Source organism: Platichthys flesus, chromosome 7 (genome assembly GCF_949316205.1).
Source record: "Platichthys flesus chromosome 7, fPlaFle2.1, whole genome shotgun sequence".
Lineage (NCBI taxonomy): Eukaryota > Metazoa > Chordata > Actinopteri > Pleuronectiformes > Pleuronectidae > Platichthys > Platichthys flesus.
Window position 1 is genome coordinate 15,254,789 of NC_084951.1, and position 26,576 is coordinate 15,281,364.

General features: G+C 43.0%; 1 protein-coding gene across 2 annotated transcripts in view; it reads left to right on the forward strand.

Moving 5' to 3' along the window:
* LOC133956763 (adenylate cyclase type 6-like) overlaps positions 1-23,954 on the forward strand; it is a 33,953-nt gene extending 9,999 nt beyond the window's left edge. For both annotated transcript variants that reach the window (XM_062392062.1, XM_062392063.1), the window contains exons 4-24: positions 9,960-10,109; positions 10,501-10,622; positions 12,195-12,306; positions 12,669-12,796; positions 13,530-13,688; positions 13,776-13,917; positions 14,103-14,231; positions 15,928-15,956; positions 16,194-16,341; positions 16,435-16,532; positions 16,672-16,759; positions 16,893-17,009; positions 18,197-18,346; positions 18,526-18,701; positions 18,965-18,994; positions 19,080-19,109; positions 19,206-19,338; positions 19,462-19,725; positions 19,955-20,159; positions 20,334-20,458; positions 22,005-23,954. In XM_062392062.1, the coding sequence (XP_062248046.1) occupies positions 9,960-10,109; positions 10,501-10,622; positions 12,195-12,306; positions 12,669-12,796; positions 13,530-13,688; positions 13,776-13,917; positions 14,103-14,231; positions 15,928-15,956; positions 16,194-16,341; positions 16,435-16,532; positions 16,672-16,759; positions 16,893-17,009; positions 18,197-18,346; positions 18,526-18,701; positions 18,965-18,994; positions 19,080-19,109; positions 19,206-19,338; positions 19,462-19,725; positions 19,955-20,159; positions 20,334-20,458; positions 22,005-22,133 (2,664 nt within the window). In that variant the 3' untranslated portion in view covers positions 22,134-23,954. The remainder of the gene's footprint in view (positions 1-9,959; positions 10,110-10,500; positions 10,623-12,194; positions 12,307-12,668; positions 12,797-13,529; positions 13,689-13,775; positions 13,918-14,102; positions 14,232-15,927; positions 15,957-16,193; positions 16,342-16,434; positions 16,533-16,671; positions 16,760-16,892; positions 17,010-18,196; positions 18,347-18,525; positions 18,702-18,964; positions 18,995-19,079; positions 19,110-19,205; positions 19,339-19,461; positions 19,726-19,954; positions 20,160-20,333; positions 20,459-22,004) is intronic.
* Positions 23,955-26,576: the final 2,622 nt, after the last annotated feature.

Below are 26,576 nucleotides of genomic sequence, written 5' to 3' on the forward strand. Positions count from 1 at the left end.
TGAGCGTGCATGTTTGTTTTGTCTGTATGTGTAATAGATACCTGTAATAGACTGTCAGGGTGACTTTCGCAGTGGGACCTGCTCCAGCCACTTATACGACCCTCAAAGGAGCAGCTGCACACAAGATTTGTTTTAAAGTTTGCTTTGCAGATAAAATCAACATGAACTTGCTTGCTTCTCTTGGTCTTTGCTTCTGATTCTCAACATGGTAAAAAATGACAACCGAAACTTGGGTCTCCAACTAAATTATGTACCTTAAACATTCTTAATGAAATTAATTTGAGCAGAAAATCTGGTGATAATAATTTAAACTAACTAATAAAAACTCATTTTATCAGCATGTCATAAAGATACAGTATTTTGTGCATTAAATCACAGTACAGACTATGAAATATATATTTTTACTCTTAACAAGACATCAACTGTTGATTTGTCAGTGTTGTATTTTACCTCTTTTCAGAGTTAAATATGATACACAAAGTTGCCTATAAACTCAAGAAGCAAACTGTATCGACATAAAGGTTAGAGGCTCTAAACAAAATAATTAAATAAAAAAAGTGTTGTTATTTATAAATAATCAATTAGTCTGAAGCCTAAATGCTAGGCAGGATTTCTCTCAAACTCTCAAAAATTCGGACAGATTACCACAGAAACCTGAAGAACCTATCCAGGATCCAGGATTTTTGTTTTCACCTTCTCCAACATTGTGAGATAGTATTCGAACATTTTCCTTGATTTCTTGATAATTCATCGAGGGAACCGATATGAGTGTGTGTAATTTCGGTGTTGCTTGGCGGTTGGACCTTGGCGGAGGTAAATGCACATCTCTCTACCATGTAAGAGATTCAGCCAAACTCCAGATTTGAAAGAGGCCACAGTAGATAACATCCTCTTACATTGGTGTACCTTGGACCAGTCACCATGTGTGATGGCTTCAGCTCATGGCTCCGAGCACTCGGACTTAGTCGGACACATCTCTCTTTATCTCTCTCTCTCTCACACACACAAACTGACAGCCTAAAACCGACTGATTTGGGACTCCACCACAGGAGACCACCTGTCCCTTGAGTTATAGATGAGGCGACGACTAGCTTAACTACATGATTCGCATTTGGTGTCGTGCACAGACGTTTTGCTTTGATATTTGTATTTTCATAACTTCAGTATGAACAGCTGGGAGGCCATGCGCCTATGTCTCCTGAGGGGGATTGTGTGACTTACTGAGCCATTGTTTAGTTCTAAGCATTCATATCTAACCGGCATGCAAGATGTCATACGTGGATTAACAAAGAACCGAACTAAAGTTATTCTCCTGTGTGCAGCAGGCAGGGTAAATTTGGATAACCACATCCCAACGGGAGTTCTCTGAAGAGGAGCTATTGACAGGCAGGTCAAGAAGAGAGTGAAGTCTCGAAGGTACATCCAGTCTGTGCTTTTGTTATTATGTGATGATCCAGCACGGGAGGAAAAACCTGTTCCGTTGGCTGATTGTTATGGGGTCAACGAACCCGGGACGAGTGGAAACATACTGATCCCTCTGCTTAGCACCGGTGAAAAAAGATACCAATCAATGAAATGTCACCAGCATGACTCTAGCGTGCATAATGCATTTAGGCCAGAACACTGGTGTTACATAAGAAAAACATGAAAGCAGCCACAAGCTCCATTGACCTTTATGCAATTATTTATGATGTTTTCTGGAAAGTATGACAACAGCTGTGTCTGATACTCCCAGTGATGTTTAGACCTAATAGCCTCTCTTCTCTCAATCTCGTTTGTTACTGTAACAAAAATGCAGTATAATAATTGTTTTATTTAATATCAACAGTGATATTCTGTTAATGTACAAGAGAAGCAAACACTTGAGGATCTGCTCATGTATTTGGTGCCAACTTAAAAAAAATTAATCTCTCCTGTACTTGTTTTTATGGACCTGTATATACAGCTACATATGCACATGGACTAGTGGTGTGTGTGATCTGTGTCTGTGTGTGTGAAATGCATGGATCTCACTTTGCTGCTATCAAATGGTGAGAACCCATCATCAGGTGCTGTGGGTGCCAAACAATGCATTGGCTCAAACAAAAGCTCTCCCCTTTGCTCCCAACCTCATCCTCGCTCAGAAAGGGAGAGCGCTTGTGACTCATCCACTTATTGTATTACAACCAGAGGCAATGATACAAACCCGGATAACTTCCACCACCATGGGCGGGAGCAATTAGGCTTTGTGATAAGCGAAATATTGCTCTTAAAATACAGTCAATGATAAGGGAAATAATAGCCTGGCTAATAATAGCTGTGCGAGTCGGGGATGAGGAAGTGCAGGCTTCTAATAACAGCTCATGGTTTACTAACAACTTGGCTCTCCTCAAAAGTAAATACAGGGATTTAAAGCTGCGCTGCCGTGACAGACGTCCAAGAGATATATATTAGGAATCCATTAGCAGCGTTAAATGTTGATCTGTGTGGCACGCACGCCCCGGGGCTTCTGAAGTTAGTGTTACTCTGGATCCCTGCTGAGCCCACTGCACCGTGTCCCAGGGCTGGTGACAGGAAGGTGAATGGCCCTCTGTCAGGGGTCACAGTCACACAAGCCAAATCTCTTGTTACCCTGTTATTCCAGTTACAATTACAATGACAGCGACAACATATGTCGGGCTGACTTAAGAATGCACTATCGGGGTGAAGCTCATTAACAAACATGTGTACTATCCGTGTAAAAATAGGGAACGACTTCCTGCCATTGAAATGTACACCTCCCCTGCATGTCGGTATCACAATGCATTGTGAGAAGAAGACTGTCTTTAATTTGCTCTTCGGCTCATCTGACCATGTTATTATATAGAAAGAGCCGATCACCCTGATGAATCAAGTAAGTTTAGACTGTTTTTAAGCTGCTCCATTTAGATCAGCGAGCATTTGTGTCTCAGAGTCGTTTTCACATTTTCATTGAGTGATGTCAGATAAAATAACAAGACTCCGGTCCCATGATGTAACTTCACACACTCAGGGTTAATCCAAAGGAAGTTACACACTCTAGCCTGTGCTCTCAGAGGATCCTCCCACTGAAGTGTGCAGAGAGTGTAAAAAGCCTAATGCGCCATGTCTTCGTGTTTTATCCTCGATCCTTTTACATGAAAAAAATAAAATAAAATCCTTGCCTTTTAGGTTTCGCAGGAGGACAGGACAATTTGTTTGTTTGGGATGATGTGTCACGAGCACCTCCATGTTGTAAAGCTGAGCTCTTCTCAGCTTTACAACATGCCTGAATCACGTTTCCAAGAATCTTTGTTTTGGTGTGTATAGCCTCCGAGGGCTGAGCAGGGATGATCGGGACATCATATATACAATGTCACCTATACAGTGGCAGACCATTGTTGAAACTCTACACCAGTGCTTTTATTCCTATAGAAAGCTGCCGATGGACCAGTCTTCACAAACGTTTCCTGAAGTTGACCCGGGAGCGGGACGTGTTAGACGCACACACGCAAACTTCAGTCACCCAACTACTCTTGTGTTTCCACTGTTTAAACTATAACCTGTTGTTCTCGTCCCAGTATTGATCTGTATGCTTTATAGTAAAAGTCAATATTGTGAACGGTTGGGAGACGGAACAAGGAAGGACAGTGACTGAAACTATGGAGCGAATGTTTTTTTATAGGCTGGACTGTGAAACCAAGCTTTTGGTCTAATAATAATATATTATTAGAGCTTCAACATCTGGTCCGCACACACTTGTTCATCTCATTTAATGCAGTCCAAAGCCCTCCCTTTATTTAAATTATCTTTCTCAGAACTGAAAGACCGAAAGTTGTGTTTCATCAATCTCTGTCAGTGTGAGATGGTGGCCTTGGCTTTGTGCTGTACGTTGAGCTTAAAAGGAGATGGAGGCAAAAGCAGCTGAAATTGGAATTCCTGGAGGTTTAGCTCACAGTCACACAGTTCAAGGTCTGGACTCCCTCATGTAGTTCGAATCAGTGGGAAGAGCCAGCGGGGGAGTGGATGGGTTTGGCTGGTTGGTTGGTTTGTCCGGCTAATTAACCAAATCTTGTGTGCTCGTAGACGCGGCGCTGTAATTGCAGCTGTGCCTGCGATGGTGTGAGTGGGCAGGAAGTGAAGCTTGAGCGAGTACACAGCTGGGAGGAGAGCGGCGTGACAGGGCCTGATCCCTCCCTCTCTCCCTCCCTCTCTCCCTCCCTCTCTCCCTCCCTCTGTCCAGCCCAACACTGACCCCTGACCACTGAGCAGTCAAGACCACTGACAAACGTGCAGTCGCGGGCGGGCTTCTTATGGCAGCCTTGTGTGTTATGATCAGCTATTACAACTGTAAATTTAATACAGCTAGGTATTGATTAATTTGTCAAATGTTGTGTGATAATTCAAACGAGGGAATAGGGATGACAACTCAAACGCACCACCTGTTGCTGCTGCTACTTATGCTGTTGGCGCACTGGGAGGAGTGAAATAGAGCTGAAGCAATTCATTGATCTTTTGGTTGATTGGCGGGTTATGAATCTATGTCAGTTTATTGTGTTATCTTTCTACCAAGATAATAATCTGATTGTATGAATTCTTGGTCAAGACAGGAAGATTTGCCTTAGGAAATAATGATGCAGAGTTATTATACTGTATTCTGCCTTTTTCAAACCAATTTATTTCTCAGTAAATGAAAGCTAGCTTTATTTCCAACCCTAAAGCAAGAAGGATCCTGGCAAAAGTTACAACAGCAGTTCAAGCTAACTCCACGTAAGTCCTGAAACCCCGATGTTGCACTGCACCGTTTTTATGTAAGCTCATTGTGTGGCTGCTTCTCAAGTTTACAGAGACAGGGAACATTGGGAAAGAGGAGGAAATCATAAATGTCCTGGAGCAGACCCAAGCCCAAGATGCTTAATGGAATAATTCAGCCAATGAAGTGAGCCTGTAATAAGTCTGTAGTAAGACAGATACAATGTGGGTCCATGTTATGATAATAATAATCCTCCTGTTTTGTTTTAGTGAATGTCTTGTCAACAAGAATTAGTGAGACTACAAAAATAATCACATGAAAAATATTGTTGTCTAGTTTCGAGTCGTTCCTCACTGTAGTCCTCTGTTGCCGGATGTTTCTCTCTGTATCTGAGCAATACAGTGTTTATTATTGTAACAGTCTTCTGAGAACAAATTGAAGGTCAAGATATTGAAGTTGAAGGTTAAATGAGCATTATGATCTTTGGATTCAGGAAAGATTTGTTGGTTGAATTAGAGTGGGTCATTTTTAGCTGGTGGTCCCAGCTTGTTTAAGTCCTTAATTCCAAGATCTCTGGGAGATATTTTCCATGTTTGGACAACTTGTATGTGCGAATATTAATTCAGGATCTGTTTTTCTGACGGATGTGCGGCCTGGGTCCGGCTCTATTTAGCATTTGCGGAATTTGCCTCTGCATTTCACAAAGATTACTCCGTGGCCTCGCCGGTCGCCTGAGACCAATTTTGGTTTGGCCCGAGCCATGACAAAAACAAAGCTCTGATTCCAGATGGCAGAGGCCCAAGATGGCACAGACAGCACCCCGCACCCCTCTGCAACATCTATCTTTATAAGGAATAGCTTCTGAGGTATGTCAGTGATTATACGTTAATGTTACCCTCAAGTAGATCATGACTAGTGCAAAAAATTGTCTATTTTTACCATTCTGGTACCACATGTTTTCTTTTCAGGCTATGATCAGCAGTGTGTGACTGGGATTTGACTTCCATCTCTGGAAGACATTTTAAAAGCTCCAGATGCCTATCAAAGGTCATGTGCTGCAGAGCAGACCCCATGTCAGCTGCAGTCCCCAGAGCCTGAGTGTTGTCTTATGGGATGTAGCTCTCTTGCCTGTACAAATTTAAACTTCAGCTTTAGTGGAGCTCAGTGTTACAGAGAGATGCTTTTCAGATACTCCCGGATGATCTGTTCATTGATTAACTGAACAATACTTTTTTATTAAATAAGCAACAGTATGTCTGTGGTCATGAGCTCTTAGCTTAACTTCTCTCAGTGTTTTGTCATTGGAGTTAATATTAGTAACAGAAGCATCACCATGTTACCACGTCGATTACATACATGGCTTCCATAGTTATTTTTGCTGAACGTATCTAAAAAACACTTTTACCCTTATTAAATCACAATTAAAATCACAAGATCTGAATTGTCCTTTAAACATGCCTGATCTCCCCATCTAGCAAAGTCAAAGACAGTGAGAGAAATTCCTGGATCTTGCCTCCGATTCAGATCTGAATGTAAAATGTGTTAATGGTTTCTTTTCTGACACATACCACATTCTTCCACCGAGGTTTGTGTTAACAGCTTTTGTTAAATCCTGCTAACAGACAGACAGACATACAAACAAACAGACGCAGAGGAAAAGATAATCTCCTTGGCGAAGGTAATAATCCATAGAACCTATCGGCTGTCTGTGGCGTAGGTTTGGCAACTGCATGAAATGATAATGACCTTGATGCTGTGCATATGTACATTCCAGCATGCTTGTGTGTGAGGAGGTTGTCCAGTGGGATATTATTAAAGATGAAATGGATTTGCTGTGTGTTTGCCAAGCAAAAATCTTTTTCCATCTCCTTCACTCGTTATTTAACATGCTATCCGTTTGCCTGGCTTTATAAAGCACCTTGCCGGGGCCGCACCTTATAAGCCAATGTTTGGACTCCTTTAAACTTCGCTGCCAAGAGGCTCCTGTTCAAGTGAATGTTGAGAGAGGCTCATCTTAGAGTTCCGTCAGAGTCATCATGCCGGAGACATCAATGGAAGACAGTCTGAAGTCCAGCTTAATGGTTATGAAGAGAATGGCACTGAGCTAATTATGAGAAACTGCTCCTGCTCTCTTTGCACCACATGGCTGTTTGGAGAGGGGAGTGTCAGAGCGGCCATGGATTTTCACGTCTGGGTGATAAAAGTGCAGCAACAGACCCAACAAGCTTAAAGATGAAAGAGCTGCCAGTCCAGGCACACACACGTATACACAGATTTATTCAAAAGCCATTATGAATACTCCTGCCTCTGATCTGCAGTCGGTGCGGTGACTGAGCATATAACTTGTGCATTAACACAAGCTTTGTTCATCGTATATCCCCATGCACACATGAGTTACACTTATTCTGAGCTATCAAGCTGTTATATTGAGCTGTGAAGCTCTGACAAAGCTGAACCTGAATGTGCTGAACCTGCTGATGTTTGGATGCTTTTCATGGTGGTTTCAATACATTTGCAACGACATGTGCATCCTTGGTAAGGTGGTTAGCATGCCTCACAGCAAGAAGGTTCGCGGTTCAAATCCCAGTTTGGTCAGGGCCTCTCTGTGTGGAGTTTGCATGTTCTCCTCGTACTTGTGTGGATTTCCTCCTTCATTTAGAGTCTCAAACACGAGATGATATGAGACTCTAAATTGGCCGTAGGTGTGAACGGTTGTTTTCCTCCGTATGCTGGTCGTGTAATCCGCTGGCATCCTGTCCAGGGTGTATGCCTTACGCACGTTGTCGCAACCCTCAATGGATTATCACTATAGATAATGGTTGAATGTGCACACCTGGTGTCACTGCACTTTTGTTGGTTTTACTGTTCAGCACAGTACACAAAAACCCCAAACGGGGGACCTCCTTCGTTTAAACCCTCTCTAAAGGCTTGTTCCCAAACGATCACAATCAACTTGACAGGAATGTCTTAAGGAAATCTCAGCGCGCTCCCACGGGAAGCGAACTCGTCTGAAGGTAAATTGGATGTGCTCTTGTAGCGAAGCGGGGTCTTGGGAACTGCAGGTGGCCCTGTATCTGAGAACAGACCACTTAACCAAGTTAGCTGCCTCACTCTGTTCGGAGCCATCTGGTCGGGATTAAAACGGGCAGGTCCTATCTGTGCCATTCCAGAACTGGAGTGTCAGGTCTCGGTTGGTGGTGTGTAACGTTACGACGCTGGGCTTATCAGGCAGCACCGGCCTGTTAGTGACTTATAAGCACAATAGACTAATCACTGCACTTGAGCGACAGCGCGGCACAAACTCAGCGTTGCACTTAAAGGAACGACTGCTCAGCCACTCATGTGAAGAACATGAGATGTTCTTCAATAGCCCCGATGATGAGATGCCTCACACCCCCTGACAGGTTTGATCTGAATCATTGAAAGTTGACGGACAGATTGCATCAGCCATTCTCTCTCATCCTGCATCAAAGTGCTTCTTGGTCTTTCCTGAAAACCTGTTTGAAGGAACGTGGCTGCATCTGTATCCAACGGAAATCAAAATGGGTGACAGGAGAGTTCGGATGCTCTCTTGTTAGTCCATGAATAATGCTGTTGTGCTGAATCTATATCAGGCACATTAAGAGTCGGTGCGGTTCTGCACCTGCAAAACATCAGTGTGTTTATTTTCTCACCGCTCTGCCTCTAATCCAGTTTGGCCATTTGTTTTCGGTGGCAAAGGAAATAACTCCGCGAACGGAGAATGGAATTTGCCTGCCACTGTCCTGTGGCGCTGGTGTTCTGTTTCAAGCACAGGTCATTGTAGATTGTCTCCGTCTTGTTGTGACAACAGAGGACAGGTTCCTTGTATACAGTGTAAACCTCATCCCAGGATGGTGGTAAACAGCCCACCCTCCCTCTACAAGTTGGTGTTTTCATGGGGAGTTTTATATGAATGTGTGTCTTTGTGATTTCGACAAAGGCATGCGTGAAAAAATGCACGCAAGCAGATAGAAATCTTCAGTTGTGTTTTTCTTTCTAATCATGAATTACAAACACAGACACACACTGGACTGGCAACATATCTGGCTCAGAAATACTGATGCTTTCAAGTTCTCCGGCTTAGTCAAGATGTTGTTATTAAGACAGAGTTTGTGCGTGTGTGTGTGTGTGTGTGTGTGTGTGTGTGTGTGTGTGCGTGTGTGTGTGTGCGTGTGTGTGCGTATGTGCGTTTGTGCCTGGCCTGCATGTTTTTTCTCATTATTGGTGATATCATCTTCAGAGGAAACACTCAGTTCTCTGGTCATGGGTCAAGTGACTTTCCCAGGCTGGAGTGTGTTTCTGAACATAGAGAGGACGTGCATGTATGTGTGTGTGTGTCTGTGCGAGCCTGTTTTGTTTCGGAGCGGAGGGGAAGCCCAGAGCTAAAGGCTCCTTTTCTAATGCTCGGACTTGGCTGTGGACGAGCGAGAAGAGCAATGACTAACAGACTTACACACTGGCTTACCACATACATCCAGAAAACACGCAGGCACACACACGAAGCAGCACGAAGGAATGCTTCCACTTTGAAGACTCCCGCAAAACTAACGGCACACTATATCTAAACTTAATTTACTCCAGCCACAGATAATGCTTTTGTACAGTTTGTGCGTTTGATTTCTCGGTGCCTCATTGTTCAACCAACATAGCTCCCTGCTCTAGGCATAAAGAGGGAACTACTACTTAAGGATGCCTCTGTTAGTCAGTGTCTAATTCAGATCTCATCTGTTTTTAGCTCCCAAAACAAAAGTCTCCCTTTCACAAGCTTGATGAATGTGTCCTGTTTTTAATTCGGCCTTCATTCCACACGCACTGCATAGACGATATGAACTTTCAACTCAAGTGGAACCATAAGCGGAGTCCTCACATGTCTCAAGTCATGCATCACACCCTCTGGGCTTGCTGTCTGCATGCTGCATCTGAGCGCGACACGAGAAGAATGTCGTCTTGCTGAGCAACCACGAGGCCACGGTCCTCATCTCTAACCAGATCACATCTAATGGCCCCTCAGACGTTTGAGGAATTTTTCTCCTTGCAGTAAATCCTATGACATAGAGTGTTATCATTTTAGTTTATTGACCTCACCCAGATCAGAGAGAGTTTACAGTGTTCTTATGATGTGGCATATGCATACTTTGTGGGGTTCTTGTGTCTTTTGTTCCTCCCTTTTAACACTATCTGTCGTGTGTTTGTGTGTGTCTGTTGGCAGGTCAGTGCCAACGTGCTGATCTTCCTGTGCACGAACATGATCGGGATCTGTACCCACTACCCAGCGGAGGTCTCCCAGAGACAAGCCTTCCAGGAGACGAGAGGATACATCCAGGCTAGACTGCACCTGCAGAGGGAAAACCAGCAGCAGGTTGGCTACACGCATGCGCGCACATATGCAAAGACCTACAAGTGCAGGGACACCATGAATGTTCAAGCAAATAGACGAGGGCAGAAGCCCTGTTTGGCATCCTGTTGGAAACACAAAAGAGAAATGCAAAAGAGCAACCAATGGGTGTCTCCATCTTCCAATCTGATTTGTTTGCTTCATTTTCGAGGTCAACAATATGTTCTGGAGTAAAACATGTATCTCCACTCCTTTCTATTTGACTAACACGTTCCCACGCACATGCCAACAAGGCCTGGTGACTCATTGAGCTTTCTAACGGTGGAAACTCATGAAAATGAATGGGCGCTGGCACTGTCTTTCTTTAATTTCTCTCTCTCTCCCTGTTTATTCTCTGTCTCACACACTCTCTCAGGAACGCCTACTGCTGTCAGTGCTGCCAAGGCACGTTGCCATGGAGATGAAGGCTGATATCAATGCCAAGAAGGAAGATATGATGTTCCACAAAATCTACATCCAAAAACACGACAATGTTAGGTAAACACAGATAAATACACATACATGCGTCTACACCAACACACTTGTGACAGTGTCAAAGAACTTGTGTACTTTGCTGCCACAGCTCCAGCACCAGTAACTTTGACCTTGTTCAACTGACTGATGTGTCAGTTGCAGAGTCACTCCAACAGCTATTTCCCTGGCAGCATGTATTATGCATGCTGTTGTTCATTGACACTGACAGCTCCGGCTGCTGTAAGGATATTGACTTGGGCACACTGCTTTGCTTTCTGTAGCAAATGGTGGGGGGCAGACCTCAAGTTTGCTGGCCCACTGTCTCAGTCCTCACCACTGGATTTCAGCTCCAGAGTGGGAATCAGGGAAACTTTCCATCCATTAGCCTACCATCAAGCACAGCCGGTGCTTCTCAGACTGCAGTGGTGGTAGGGGACAATGAAACAAGGCTGCGGCGGAGATCTCTTGTCAGAGGTGACCCAAATAGGTGCAGGTGAAGCACTTAGTGGAACAATCCGTTGCAGCGCCGCAGCTCTAGGCAGGTGTAAACTTACAGGAACAACCCATTATCCAAATGCAACACAAGATTAAAACTCAGCTCTCGCTCCGAAATTGATGTAGACGCTATTTTATGTAAACACGTCATTTATTCATGTTTTCTGGTTCTGTTGGAGGTTAGCTTGTGTCCCCAATGTTTGTATAACAGGCCTATTTTTTTTACATGGTTACGATAAGATAAAAAATACAAATTGTAGAACAGGCTCACATCTAACGATGATGAACAACAGAGATGAATTCATCCTTCCTTTGTGCTCGAAGGCATAAAAATGTCTTCCTCTGATTTAGTTTGACTTTAAAAATGACTTTTATCATGGCTGGCCGTATCTTTCCCTGCAGGTAGTTTAGGTGTTTAAGTGATTGAAAATATCATCTCCCCCAAAATCAATGTATTGGCTACGACTACTAGTTTTTTGTTTCACAATTTCAACAGTTAAACATATTCCCAATGAAATCCATGAAAAAAGAGCTAATAAAACCAAATCTAATGTAAATAAATGTTGGGTGAACTGACCCTTTAAAGCTTATCAGTTGCATTATCGCCTGGAGTGTTGTTCTAGGTGGGAGATGCAGGCGCTGCTGTAATTAAGGGCCATCTCTCCCTAATGGGATCCACAGCGCCATCTGTCGCCCTCAAGTGGAACTCAGTGTCCGGGGAGTTGTTTATTCTCGCTTTTCATTACTATCAAAAGTTAGCAATGAGAGGCATGCAGACAGGGGGACGGTGGGTGGCGTTCTCAGAGGGACGGGCTGGAGGAGATGACCTACATTGGCCTAGATGATGAGAGCTAGAGCTGAACAAATGTCTGCCTCTCTCTCTCTCCCTCTCTCTCCCTCTCTCCCTCTCTCCCTCTCCCCTGCTCGCGTGGCAATTGGACATTGAGGAGAGAGAGAGAGAGAGGCGCTAGACCATGCAAACCAACTCTATACTTTATTGATTGATCTCATTCTCTGTCTTCTTTGTCTTTCTTTTTTCTTTCTCTTTCTCTCCCTCACCCTCACCCTCACCCTCTCCCTCCCTCATCACCTCCTCCTCAGCATACTGTTTGCAGACATCGAGGGCTTCACCAGCCTGGCATCGCAGTGCACGGCCCAGGAGCTGGTCATGACGCTGAACGAGCTGTTCGCCCGCTTCGACAAGCTGGCCTCGGTGAGCGCCGCCACCTGCCGCCACCATTCTTCACAGCAGAACTTTGAACCGCTTATGTAACCGCGCAGTCTGTGGCCCTCACTGTTAGTATGACAAAGCCAACATGATGTACTAGTCGAGGGGGGTCCGGGGGGGGGGGGGGGGGGGGGATTGGGGGGGCTTTAGCATTGTGTAACACATCAATTAGATTATGCTGAGACCGATGACTCTTCTAAATTATGCACAAAAGGCTCTATATCTGACATGAGTATGGTGTGTATTAGCTGAAATTGAGGGCCTAATATTTTACGTGTGTGTGTGTGTGTGTGTGTGTGTGTGTGTGTGTGTGTGTGTGTGTGTGCGTGCGTGCCCCTGCTCTCCAGGAGAACCACTGCCTGCGCATTAAAATCCTCGGGGACTGTTACTACTGTGTGTCAGGGCTGCCTGAGCCCCGGGCTGACCACGCCCACTGCTGTGTGGAGATGGGAGTAGACATGATCGAAGCCATCTCGTGAGTCACAACACACACACTAAGGGCTGCTGCACACTGGAGGGTTAATCTGGCCGATTTTAGACCCGATTTGCCCCTTACGACAATCGTGTTCCCGACTGGAGGTCAGTTGGTGTTGATTATCTGCCCAAATAATCCGGAAGTGGTAAGGGGTTTAGAAAATAATCCTAATGCTTCTGATTAAGTGGGAGACTCACAATCTGGAATCATGAATATCAAAATGATCTGTTGTTTGTTTTTCTTCTGAAAGTCACGTCCAATCACGCACATTTTCCACACAGTTCAGAAGGTGGCAGTAACGCACCAAAAACAAAAATCGCAAACCGACATAAAAGAAACTGAAGAAGAAGAATCTCGAGAGTTTCTGTGAGATTCCAAGTCTCTGGAATTGCCACCGTGAAATAATTTCCTAACAAGCGAACGGCAAGTTTGTGGTCTTACGCAGTGGCCAAATCGTCTAGTGTGTGCCTTCTGAAGTTTATAAGATTAGAAATCGGTTTAATCTGTCATTATGTCTGTGGTCTCCCAAGTTTTTGAAATTGTTGAAAATCCTCTAGCGTGCAGCAGGCTTTATGCAAAGAAACACAAAGACTCACACACTCAAAACCGGAAGGACACCCTCACAGTCATTGTACTGACATTGAACAGAACGCTTAATTATTTTTACACAGGGTATGAAGGTGACACTAGTTTTCTAACATAGGCACCGGTGTGTGTGTGTGTTCATCTGCAGGCTGGTGAGAGAGGTGACAGGTGTTAATGTGAACATGCGGGTGGGCATCCACAGCGGCCGTGTTCACTGCGGGGTGCTGGGCCTGCGCAAGTGGCAATTTGATGTCTGGTCCAATGACGTGACGCTCGCTAACCAAATGGAAGCCGGAGGCAAGGCAGGGTAAGTCCCTCCTACTTCTAATGACAGAGGCTCCTATTGGCCAGCTCATTTCTGACACGTTGTGTGTTTGCGTTTGTTTGCGTGTAGGCGTATCCACATCACCAACGCCACACTGCAGTATCTGAACGGGGACTACGAAGTGGAGCCGGGATTTGGAGAAGAGAGGAATACTTACCTGAAGGATCACACCATTGAAACCTTCTTGGTGCTGGGCTGCAGCCAAAAGAGGGTTAGTGCACGGTCAAACACACACACACACACACATACAGACACACATGTCCTTGAGTTCTCTTCAGAACTTCACAGCCATACTGATGCTGTATTTCACACACACAGTGTAATGGCTTGTCACCCGGCATAGAAGGCCTTGTTTGTCAAAGCATCTGCCCTGGCGGGGTTTCTCTTCATTTCCAGAAAGAGGAGAAAGCCATGATGGCCAAGATGCAGAGAGCACGTGCAAATTCTGCCGAGGGACTGATGCCACGCTGGGTGCCTGACAGATCCTTCTCCAGACCCAAGGAGCCCAAAGCCTTCAGGCAGATGGTGAGACACACTCAGGGAGCACGTAGCTCAGCACGGGGCACCTGTTCCTCTTGTCGAGATTCTATTCCCTGTGTCTCCACTTTCTAAAGTCAAATCAGAAATATCCTTTCTAATTATGTCTGAAAGTAGCTGTCCATGCTAGGTATTTCTCTTAGATGGTCAAGGGTCTGAGGGTCAACTTCCCACTTTAAACTAATCTTTTACCAGTCTCCTTTCTTAACATAGAACCTATGAAAACAGATTTTAAAATTACCTTTTTAGTCACGCCATCGGCATGACCAAAGGGATGGCAAATCCCAGTCGCTCATTCAGTCCACATTGAAATATTTCAACAACTGTTGAATGGATGCCATGGAATTTGGTCCTGATATTCATGCCGCTCTCAGGATGAATTGTAATAACTTTGGTGATCCTGTTGCATTTCCTCTAGCTTCAGGATCATGTCAAAATGTCCATTCATTTGATTCATTCCATTCATTTGATTTACAGCCAAATTACATGAAAACAAAATACACTCCCATGATCCTCAGCTATACTTTGTGTTTGGTTACTTAAGTTACTCCAAATGTTATTCATGCTGCCTTTACTTTACTAGAGATTAATCCATTTCAAACCATGTAACCATCACTGCCCACGTATTTCCATGCATATTTTACGTTTACGTTCGTGACTGATCATGAACCTCTTAAGAAAGAGGCAAAAGAGGCTGACTGTGCCTTTCCCTGGGTGAAGTAACATCATATAGAAGCCTGTAGTTTCTTACCAGATCTTAATGTTCTCCTCTCAAAATGTTCTGCTTTTGTCTAAATCTCTTCCCAAGGTCCCATGAGCATCGCACTTGAATTATTCCCAAAATGTCCACTGTCCACTTGTCCACTGCTCCTTTTAGTCAGTTGTGTTCAGACAGAAGATTCATCAGTGTGATACAAACTATCTAAAATGACAGAATCCACCCTTGAGATAAATATATTTAACATGTACGTTTAGTTTGATCCATGTCCCATTCAATAACATGGGAGAGGTTAAGGAACTATACTGTAGCCAGCCGCTTAAGTGAGATATAGATAATAAGGCTTAATATTTGGGGAAGTTGTCGATCATCTTTACAGTCTATGGTGAAGTTCCACAGTGTTGTTTCTTTTAAAATGCTTTACCTTGAATCAATACGATTTTCTGTAAGTATAACTTTGAGTGTGACAGATATGTACAGTACTACCTTTATTGAAAAGCATAAATCAGTCAGTGGTGCTGTGAGAGGAAGTATTGATCTGAACAAACAGGAGCAGAGCTCCTAGGTATTCCCAGCTGATTGTGTTCTACTGAAACCAGTCTGACAAAGCTGCAGCTGCAGATATTTCCTTTCTCACTCACTCTCTATTTCTTCCTCCCTCTCTTTATGCTACAAGTCTCATTTCCTCGTCTTTCCCACATTCTTTTTCTCTCTTTTTCCTTTTGTGCTGTCCATCTCAGGGTCTGAGCCCTAGGGGCAGAGAGGGTGTAATTTGAAGCCTCTGAGCATTAATTAAAACATCAGTCTGGCTCTCAGGGATTAGATGTGCAGATGTCTGTGTCTCTGTCTATTTTTCAGTTGCACTATGGCTACATGATAATCTCCCCCCTTCCCTCGATCTCTTTCCTGCACCGTCTCCTCTTTTTACCCTCGTCGTCTCACTCTCTCTGTTTTTGTTTTTCTCAGGGCATCGACGAAGCATCCAGCAAAGACAAGTGAGTTTTTTGGCCCCACTTTCTGTTATTAGGGCGGCTTTTGTTATTTATGGTTGACTGGCAGACTGTCACTGTGGTTGTTGAACTACAGAGCACACTGTTGGTTTTATACAGTCTGATGAGAACTGACAGAACAGGCTAACTTCCTCACACAGGCACACACACACACATCTACGCACAGACCCAAACACACACACACACACACCGCAGTGACCTATTGTTCCGTCTACCTCGTAGCCGCTGCATTCAGGAGGCCCTGAACCCTGAGGATGAGGTGGATGAGTTTCTTGGACGGGCCATTGACGCGCGCAGCATTGACCAGCTGCGGAAAGATCACGTCAAGAAGTTTCTGCTCACTTTTCAGACACCTGACCTCGAGAAAAAGGTTGGTCTTAGACCGAAGGTTGTTTGCAATTCACCAAAAACTGCTGTTGCGTAAAACGGAATTGAAAAGTTCTCCTTGATATCCTATTTTCAGTACTCCAAAAAGGTTGATGATCGCTTCGGAGGATACGTGGCCTGCACGCTCCTTGTTTTCTGCTGCATCTGTTTCATTCAGATCATCATTTTCCCGAGGTAAGTAGTTCCCTCCCAGATAACTTGCTTTTCCTGGTTTTCCAGTGAATTGTGGATAGGAAATGTGTTCCTGATTTGATTATGAGGAGTTAATGAGAATTATACATCCTAATGAGCTTGTTTCCTTTCTCTTCCGCAGGACAACTCTCATGCTAGGTCTTTACATCAGCATCTTCATCATCCTCACCAACATCCTCTTCATCTGTGCCATCTACTCCTGCATCAAAGTAAGAAACAAAGGCCTTCATCACTCATATGATTCCTCTTCAGATAAGAGTCATTTTCTGTATGTCTTCAGCCTGCACCACTAATGGTATTAACTCTTCTTATCTGATTTTGTCCCTGCTGCCTCCATTCAAGGTCTTCCCGGCTGCCTTGCAGACTCTAACCAAGAAAATAGTCCAGTCACGTGCAAACAGCACACTGGTTGGCGTCTTAACCATCCTCCTCCTCTTCATCTCCTCTTTTGCTAATATGGTAGGGATTAAAGCTGTCATTTTTATAAAGCGTTGTGACTCGTAAATAGCTGCTTCAAGATGTCCCTCACAGTATGGAACGAGCCATGTATGTGCCTCTGTTCCATTTGTCTTGTTGTTCCATTTATACCATCAATCACTTCATCTCAGATGTTGATGAAGAACATTTTATACATTTTAACATATTCTGCACCATCTTGCAACTTCCTTTGTAAAATTAGACCAATATGCCTAAGGGGATGCTATAATTACAGCTGCAATTAATCATAGTCTGTGCCTTTGACAGATGGAGTTGTAGAAATCAGGTCTATTTTTAACCATCATATTACTTCCATGTTTACTCACGGTACAAAAACAGATTTACCACTGAGTTTGAGCATGTGTGGAAGAAAATAAGCCTAATGGCGATTTACTGTAGGACACATTACAAATGTTGTGGTCTGTAAAAGCTTTTTAAAGACAATTATAAATGTTTATCAGTTTATCAATATTGAAACCTTTAAATTGTATTTAATCTACTTTTTAAATGTCGGTGTCTGCAACAGAAGCAGCTGTGGCCACAGTTCAGTGAAGAAGTTTGTTTACTGTATATAAAATACTTGTTGCACATTTACTTTGAAACATCAGGGCTGATTGTAGATGTGTATCACTCTCTGTGGACAGTGGCTTTGCACCTTGTAGCTGTTGCTTTTCATGCTGTGCCGATCCACTTGTTTGATTGGAGGCCTCCAGGGTTGTCCCAGCCTGTGATTGGCTGCTCAGCCTTAAGCTCTATCATCAGACTGGCCACTTCAAAATTCCAAAAGGACTTATTCAGTAGGTGTTTCCTGTAATTCTCTGCTACTGGGTTTTTATCAGTCTCCCCATGTTTTCAACTCTTTGTTTGACTATTGCATTGTATTGTATTAAAGAGTACATAACTGAGGTATGTGACTAAAGACATATTAAAATTCTCCGGCAAAATTACACGACAGACATTACGTGGATGAAAACACCTAGTTATAGTGTTTGCTTGTTGATTAATGAATGGTCAAAGGGCTGTGAGATTTATAACCAATAATCCAAAAATGCCATGTGGTTGGGAAGTTTGCCGTTATCAGGCTTTATTGACACAAACAAATTAAACCAACAAAGATATTTTATTTTTAATGGCTGACAGTAACAGACTCTTTCTTTCACTCCTGGCAGTTTTCCTGCAGCAGAGAGAAACTGGAGGACTGCATAGAAGACGAGCTGAACACATCAGTGACTCTCTGCCTGCTGCACAACCTGACCAAGGCAGCGGAGGATGGCTTGACTGTGTGCTCCAGCCAGGCCATGCCCTGCCCTTTCCCCGAGGTCAGTCCCAAAGCATGACATTTAGGCATACACGTCTTTTAGCGTTAACTCTTATCTGCGTGTTCTCACAAACATATACAAAGATGTGCGTGCCTGTGCATTCATGATTGTCTTTTGAGTGTGATGTTTGAATATTCACCTTACATTCCTCCGCCCTCACGGGTGCATCTCTCCTGCAGTATTTCAGCTACAGCGTGTTGCTGACCCTGCTGGCCTGCTCTGTGTTCCTCCACATCAGCAGCATAGGGAAGCTGGCTCTGATGCTAGTCATCCAGCTCACTTTCCTCCTGCTGGTAGAGTGGCCTCAGGTGGCCCTGTTTGACAACGCAGACCTGCTGGTCAGAGCCAACAACTTGTGAGTCCCCTGCCGGCACCACTCAGATAAACTCATTCACAAAGTCCCCCCCCATGTAAAGAACAATCTGAATATTTGTTTTGCCTCCAACCCACATGTGTCCCTCAAAGAATAAGCAGTTAAGATAATGAATGGATGGATGAATAGTTCATCTCCTGTGTCTGCTGACTGTGACTTGGGTTGTGCATTATGATATAGGTTAAGATCGTACGAGACCTACATTGTTATGTTAAGAGCCATTTTTCATCTTCTTTCCCCTGCAGGAAATTATCAAATAATGATTCCCAACAACAGTAAGTTGTGTTACTTTGTTTTCTTCTGTCTAATTTCATTCACTCATGTGGTTTGTTGACGCAAATTTCTCTTGTCCATATTCAGGCCTAGTTTCAATGAAACCGCAGAACAGTGGTGAGTGATTTTGAATTGTTCGTTAACATGTGTGTTGGGCTTCATTTCCTGCTTGATTCCCATGCAATGACTCATCCATGTCTCTTCCCTCCTCAGCCTGGAGAATGTGTCCAAGGTATCCCTCAAGGTCATGACCCCTGTAATCCTGACTGTTTTTGTTCTGGCTCTCTACTTGCACGGCCAGCAGGTGGAGTCCACTGCTCGCCTCGACTTCCTCTGGAAGCTGCAGGTAAATTAATAACACGTACATTAATAACAACAAAACCTGAAGCTAGAGAGCGGCTATATGAATCGCTCAGTTGAGTATTGCAGTCATATGCTGGTGAGACTAAATGACCCCGTCCTTCCTCAGGCCACAGAGGAGAAGGAGGAGATGGAGGAGCTGCAAGCATACAACCGGCGCCTGCTGCACAACATCCTTCCCAAAGACGTGGCCGCCCACTTTCTTGCGAGGGAGCGTAGGAATGACGAGTTGTACTATCAGTCGTGTGAATGTGTCGCTGTCATGTTCGCCTCCATTAGCAACTTTTCTGAGTTTTATGTGGAGCTAGAGGCCAACAACGAGGGAGTGGAGTGTCTCAGGCTGCTCAACGAGATCATCGCTGATTTTGATGAGGTGAGGAGAAGAATTCAGCGGAACAAGATTGATTAATATTCAATCAATGGAAGAAACAATTATTAGATAAAGTGTGTCAAAATGAAAAATTTTAAAAATTAATTTTTGACTCTATGCACTCACCATTTTCCTGGTTATTGGTATGGTTCTGCTGCTTAGAGTAGTGTTGCCTTGGAGCTGTTGTGCTGCTTTTGTTTGTCTCATTTCCTCGTCTTAATCTTGTCTCCAGATCATCAGCGAGGATAGGTTCCGTCAGCTGGAGAAAATCAAAACTATCGGCTCCACCTACATGGCAGCCTCCGGCCTCAACCATTCCACCTACGATAAAGAAGGCCGCTCACACATTCTAGCTTTGGCCGACTACGCCATGAGGCTCCGAGAACAGATGAAACACATCAACGAGCACTCCTTCAACAACTTCCAGATGAAGATAGGTAAGCCTGAAGAGAGCGGAGATTGGTCTTGAAACATAATCCATATCCTGAATGTGGATGGGCATTTGTTCAAAAGGAGCGCTCCAACAGTCTACATCCTCAGAGCCAGCTTATGGATTTAGTTAAAATGGTGTCACTGCTATGATGTAACACAGTGAGGTGATTTGTTCTCAGGACTGAACATGGGGCCGGTGGTGGCGGGGGTGATTGGAGCCAGGAAACCCCAGTATGATATATGGGGGAACACAGTCAACGTGGCCAGCCGCATGGACAGCACAGGAGCACCAGACTGCATCCAGGTACAGCACATGTCATGGACGTCACAAGAAGCAGTTTGCATTGTTAGGTCAAGTGAGTCAGCCGATGCAGAAAAAAACATCCGGTTAAACTAGTCATTTTGATGTTATCAGCCAGCGTTCAAACACGAATGTGCTTCATCTCTGATCATTCATACCCAAATCTATCTATCTGCATATTGAAAAACTGCAGACATATGTCCACCAAGTCCAAAGCATACACAGTTGTGGTGTCTGGAAGAGACCAGGTCATTTGCTTCTGCTCTTCATAAAAAAAATGACAGCAGATACCAGTGCTACAGATACCATCGCTACACAGTCCTTCAGCTTAAGGATTTAGACATCTGGTGTGCAGAAGTGCCCTTGAGCAGGATTGCCTGTCAGCACTGGATGTGCTGTTCTCGAGCATAAACGGCGCTCTGATGTCCCTCTGGAGGAGAGCAGAGAGCTAAATTTGAATTCCCCGCAGAGGCCGCTCAACTGCTACAGTATTGTCATCTTCAGCAGGGAAATTTGAATCATAGTTCGGAGCCATCTCTAATTCCTCAGAGACAAGTGTCAGCTAAGGACAAGATTCCCACAGTGTTGTTCACCCTCTTATTTCTTGAAGTAGACGTTAAGACACATTTTGAAAAGTGTGAGTTACACCAGTCTAGAGAGCTGCAATGAGATTTTTTCCGCCCCCAAAATCAAACCCATAAATTGTCTGCTGGAAAGAGCACAGACAGAATTATGCTGCCATCTGTTGTACAGGCAGAGTTACTGAAAATGCCCAATGTAAGAGAGCATATAAAAAGTGGGACTGCAACTAATGAACCAGCGTCATTTCATCTCTTTTTTTTTATTAACTGATTAATAGTTATAGTATGAAACATAAATGAGGAAAAAACAGATGTATGTTTGTATATATTTTAAATCATATAAAACCGGTAGAAACATGAGAATAATTTAAATTTTTGCTTCTTTAATTTTGTCAACTTTGTTGAATCAGCTCTCTAAATTGTTGCTAATAGTTTTCCGCCATTTGACTAGTTGATAAAACCACCAATTGTTTCTGATTGCATTATTTTTCGGTTAATCATAATCAATTAAAGCTCAAGATATAGTGTGAAACTGCCAGAGTGTGACTTCTTTCTTGAAATAGCACGTTGTTTATTATATACATAATATACTTATAGTTTGAAATCAAACATTTTCAATGATGTAAGAGAGAATAGTCCATCTCCTCATATCTAATAAAATAAGACCTTATAATGACAATGACTACAGCAAATTTTCTAAATTGTTGAGAAGTAATTTTCTGCCCATATTAATTTATTATTTGATTTGTAATAGGTTAATAATGTACATCTATTCTGCTCCTAATTTGATTTGAAACATAGCATTCTTCGATCCTCTTATCTATACAATATAATATTTGATTGTATGTTATCCCTCCATGCTAGTGCTTTTGGAGAATTGCTCAATACCGTAATGGCTGGTGGAGTTTCTCCTGAGCAGGGTTGAGTGCATCACCTCTCCGGTGTCAAATGTCTGTGTCCTCTCTTAGGTGACCACAGACCTGTACCACGTGCTGGTCAACAACGGATACCAGCTGGACTACAGAGGTGTCGTCAAGGTGAAGGGGAAGGGGGAGATGACCACTTACTTCCTCACCAGCGGTCCCCCGGGCAGTTAACAACAGAGCGGGGCTGCCCACAGAGTGACTCCCATTGCACTGACAAGACAGAGAGCAGCAGAGAGACTTGAGAGTTCAGCCCGGCCACAAGCACCGGAGCGCGGGAGAAGGCCGGCAGAGACGAGCTCGGCCCGTCTCGCCCATTGTCACATAATAAGATGCCCCCCCCCCCACCAAGCTGCTTGAGAGATAACGAAGCCCAGTTGCCTTAGGACGGAAGAGGCTCTGCTTGTGTTGATGAGCAATAGTATGAGTATCTCATCTGGAGTCATTATTTATTTTCATGAGGATGGATTTTCTTGGTGAAATCCTTGTACAAAAATGAAAACATTTACATAGAAAAAAAAAAATGTCACTTAACAGAAAATATGCAAGGACAATGTGAAGGATGAAAATGACCAAAGAACAAATGTTTGATATGAAACACACACATACGCAAAGGATTCTATTCAGAAAATACAGTCATTCATTCATCTGCGGAAAGCATAGGCCACGGGAAACGTCACTGTCGTTGATAGGGACAAACTTACATTTTTTATTCATGAAGGATAATACACACACACACACACACACACACACACACACACACACACAAACAAATATATATATTTATATGTGCACACACACGACATTGACTCACAACAAACTAGCTTGGACATCTGTGTTTCTTATCAGGGCCTTCTTTGTTTCTTCCAGCCTGTGATTAGCCGCAGACTGTTTGTGGTTCACTGAAATGTGTGATTGATTACTCGCTCGCTGCGATGTAGTTTTGGTTCGAGCCAAAAACAAGACATAGGAGAAGAGAACAGATGCATTATTGTCATGGTACTCCGGAGATTGTCAAACAGTTCTGCAACGTTTTATAAAAGTATGCGTGCAAGCGTCTGTGAGTGTGTGTGTGTGTGTGTGTGTGCGTGTGGTGTCAGCACACAGAACTGAATGCTGGTCTTTACCTATAAAGGGGCATACTGTAACTTTTCACTGTGAGGTTTTATGATACTGTATGACAATGCTTTCTTGCCAAACCGGTCGCTGCGAGGCATGTTTTGTATTATTTCAGAGTCGTGTGTCCATTCCTGATTTCTTGTGTCAAAAACTTATCATTTGAGGAGAACAATGTCTGCGTCTTTTACTGGCCTGTGGCTCTTTGATTTCATTCCAGCCCGATTAAGCAAAAGCTTTTTTTGGACGGTGTTAGAGATGTTTGAACCTAAACTGGTTTCCTGACAGCTTCAGGATTTGATGTGTGCCGGAGATCTGCTCACTAGTATTGCCTTGAGATTTTGCAGTTCTGAGGTCCACCTACAACATGGACCAATATTCACAACCTTACACTACAGTATTTGACATGTATTTGGCACATGGGTGCTTGTAGCCCCTCAAAAATTAGTTGTTCAAAACAATAATCATATGAATGTAATTTAATATAGATATATTTTTGCCCAATAATGATACTACTACTGAAGAAAACCACTCTTTACTTTGCCTTTGCGACTGAGGAAGACGATGAATCATTGTATTAAGAGGCCATATTGATCAGGCTTCATGTTTGTGTACGAAGTGAAAGAGTATTTTAAATCCAGATCAGTTTTACACCTGATGTTGACAGCCTCAATTTCTGTCTGAGCCTAAAAATGTTGACTTTAAAGGCCATGAAAAGAGTTCCTCACTTCTGCTTCTTTCTCTCTGTGTCTAAAATGAAAGGTCATCAAGACAAGATGTTATTTTCCTTTGAGAAGTGACAGAGTTTGAGAAATTCTGCAATGATTTGATTCATTTCCCCTTGGATAAGAACCTAATAAATAGCTGTTTTTGCATTGATTGTGTTTATTTTGTTGGTTTGTCTACTGTGGATTCCCTGAGATTCTCTACATCCATTTTGTTTGTTGAGCGTATTACATTAAACCGTGTTTATGATTATTGTTGTTTTCAAAAGATCCTGTGGATATTTACAGACACCAAACACTGCACTGAAATGGTCTTTCACACAGTGTACTTCACAACACAGCTTTAGCCTGCTTAGTGGTGTTGGTTTAGTCCGACTTAGGTCTCCAGTCAATCAACAGCCTGCAATCAAGATTTCTCTCTGTGACGGTAACCGGAGAGACGTCTCCTTCTCTGTTTCTGAATAAATCAGTCTACAATTTCAAGAGGGCCATACAGGAGAGAGTATTTAATTGCTTCCACGTGAATAATGAATTTCTGTTGAGGCAATGGCAATGTTCACTTACAGCACTCTATGCTGAACATTAATTAAGAGACATAAATTCCCCCTAATCCCTGATGAAAAAGCACCAACGTTACTGTAATAGGCCCATGATACAGGGACCTCGCATCTCATACACAGGATGTGGGTGTGTGCGAGTGTGAGTGTGAGTGTGAGTGTATGTGTGTGTGTGTGTGTGAGAGAGAGAGAGAGATATACACACATTTATATTTAACATATAAACACGTGTGTATGCATGTATGTAGGCATTTTTATGATATAAATACACACAATATGATTTATAAATGTATCTAATACGTATACAAATATATATGTTTACAATGAAAGTGACCTGCATGTATGTAAGTATGTAAGTTTGTATGTATACATGTATATGATACACATACACATGATATGATTTATATATGATATATATACACTACAATTCAAAAATTTGGGGTCACTCAGATAATTTCGTGTTTTACATGAAAACTCACATTTTTATTTATAAAAGGAGTTGCTATGTGAATAGAAAATATAGTCAAGACATTGACAAGATTAGAAATAATGATTTTTATTTGAAATATTAATTTTGTTCTTCAAACTTTGCTTTCGTGACAGAATGCTCCATTTGCAGCAATTACAGCATTTCAGACCTTTGGCATTCTAGCTGTTCATTTGTTGAGGTAATCTGTAGAAATTTCACCCAACGCTTCCTGAAGCCCCTCCCACAAGTTGGATTGGCTTGATGGGCACTTCTTGTGTACCATACGGTCAAGCTGCTCCCACAACAGCTCAATGGGGTTGAGATCTGGTGACTGCGCTGGCCACTCCATAACAGACAGCAGACAGCATACCAGCTGCCTGCTTCTTCCCTTAATAGTTCTTACATAATTTTGAGGTGTGCTTTGGGTCATTGTCCTGTTGTAGGAGGAAATTGGCTCCAATCAAGCGCTGTCCACAGGGTATGGCATGGCGTTGCAAAATGGAGTGATAGCCTTCTTTATTTAAAATCCCCTTTACCTTGTACAAATCTCCAACTTTACCAGCACCAAAGCAGCCCCAGACCATCACATTACCTCCACCATGCTTGACAGGTGGTGTCAGGCCCTCTTTCAGCATCTTTTCACCTGTTCTGCATCTCACAAATGTTCTTCTGTGTGATCCACACACCTCAAACTTTGAGTCGTCTGTCCATCACACTTTTTTCCAATCTTCCTCTGTCCAAGGTCTGTGTTCTTTTGCTCATATCAATCTTTTCTTTTTATTCTCAGATATGTCTTTTTCTTTGCCACTCTGCCTAGAAGGCCAGCATCCCGGAGTCGCCTCTTCGCTGTAGACATTGACACTGGTGTTTTAAGGGTACCATTTAAAGAAGCTGCCAGTTGAGGACCTGTGAGGTGTCTGTTTCTCAAATTCTCTAATAAACTTCCCACTTCTCTTTTACTCTGGTTACAGCCGGTTTGTGCTGTTCTCTGAAGGAAATTTTCAGTTTCTTCGAAATTTCTCGCATTGCATAGCCTTCATTTCTAAGAATAGACTGGCGAGTTTCAAATGAAAGTTCTCTTTTTCTGGCTATTTTGAGAGTATAATGGAACCCACAAATGTGATGCTCCAGATACTCAACTAGCTAAAAGGAAGGCCAGTTTTATAGCTTCTCTCACCAGCTAAACAGTTTTCAGCTGTGCTAACGTAACTGCACAAGGGTTTTCTAATCATCCATTAGTCTTCTAAGGCGATTAGCAAACACAATGTACCATTAGAACACTGGAGTGATAGTTGCTGGAAATGGGCCTCTATACACCATGTAGATATTTCATTGAAAACCAAACGTTTCCACCTAGAAAAGTCGTTTACCACATTAACAATGTATCGAGTGCTTTTCTGATTCATTTAATGTTATCTTCATTGAAAAAAACAGTGCTTTTCTTTGAAAAATAAGGACATTTCTAAGTGACCCCAAACTTTCGAATAGAAGTGTATATATATATGTAGAGAGATATGTGTTTCAAATGAAAGTGACTGCATGTATCTGTGATGTACATAAATATTATATAATTGATATATTCTACATGTGTAGAGAAATATCTGTTTTCAATGAAAGTGAATTGTATGCATGTATGTTTGTTTCCAATGAAAGTGACCATTAATGGGCTGTATGTAAATAAGCGTGTTTAGAGCGCGCGCCACCAGCAGGGGACTGCAGCCAATCATTTCATCAGATGGCACCTGTTGTG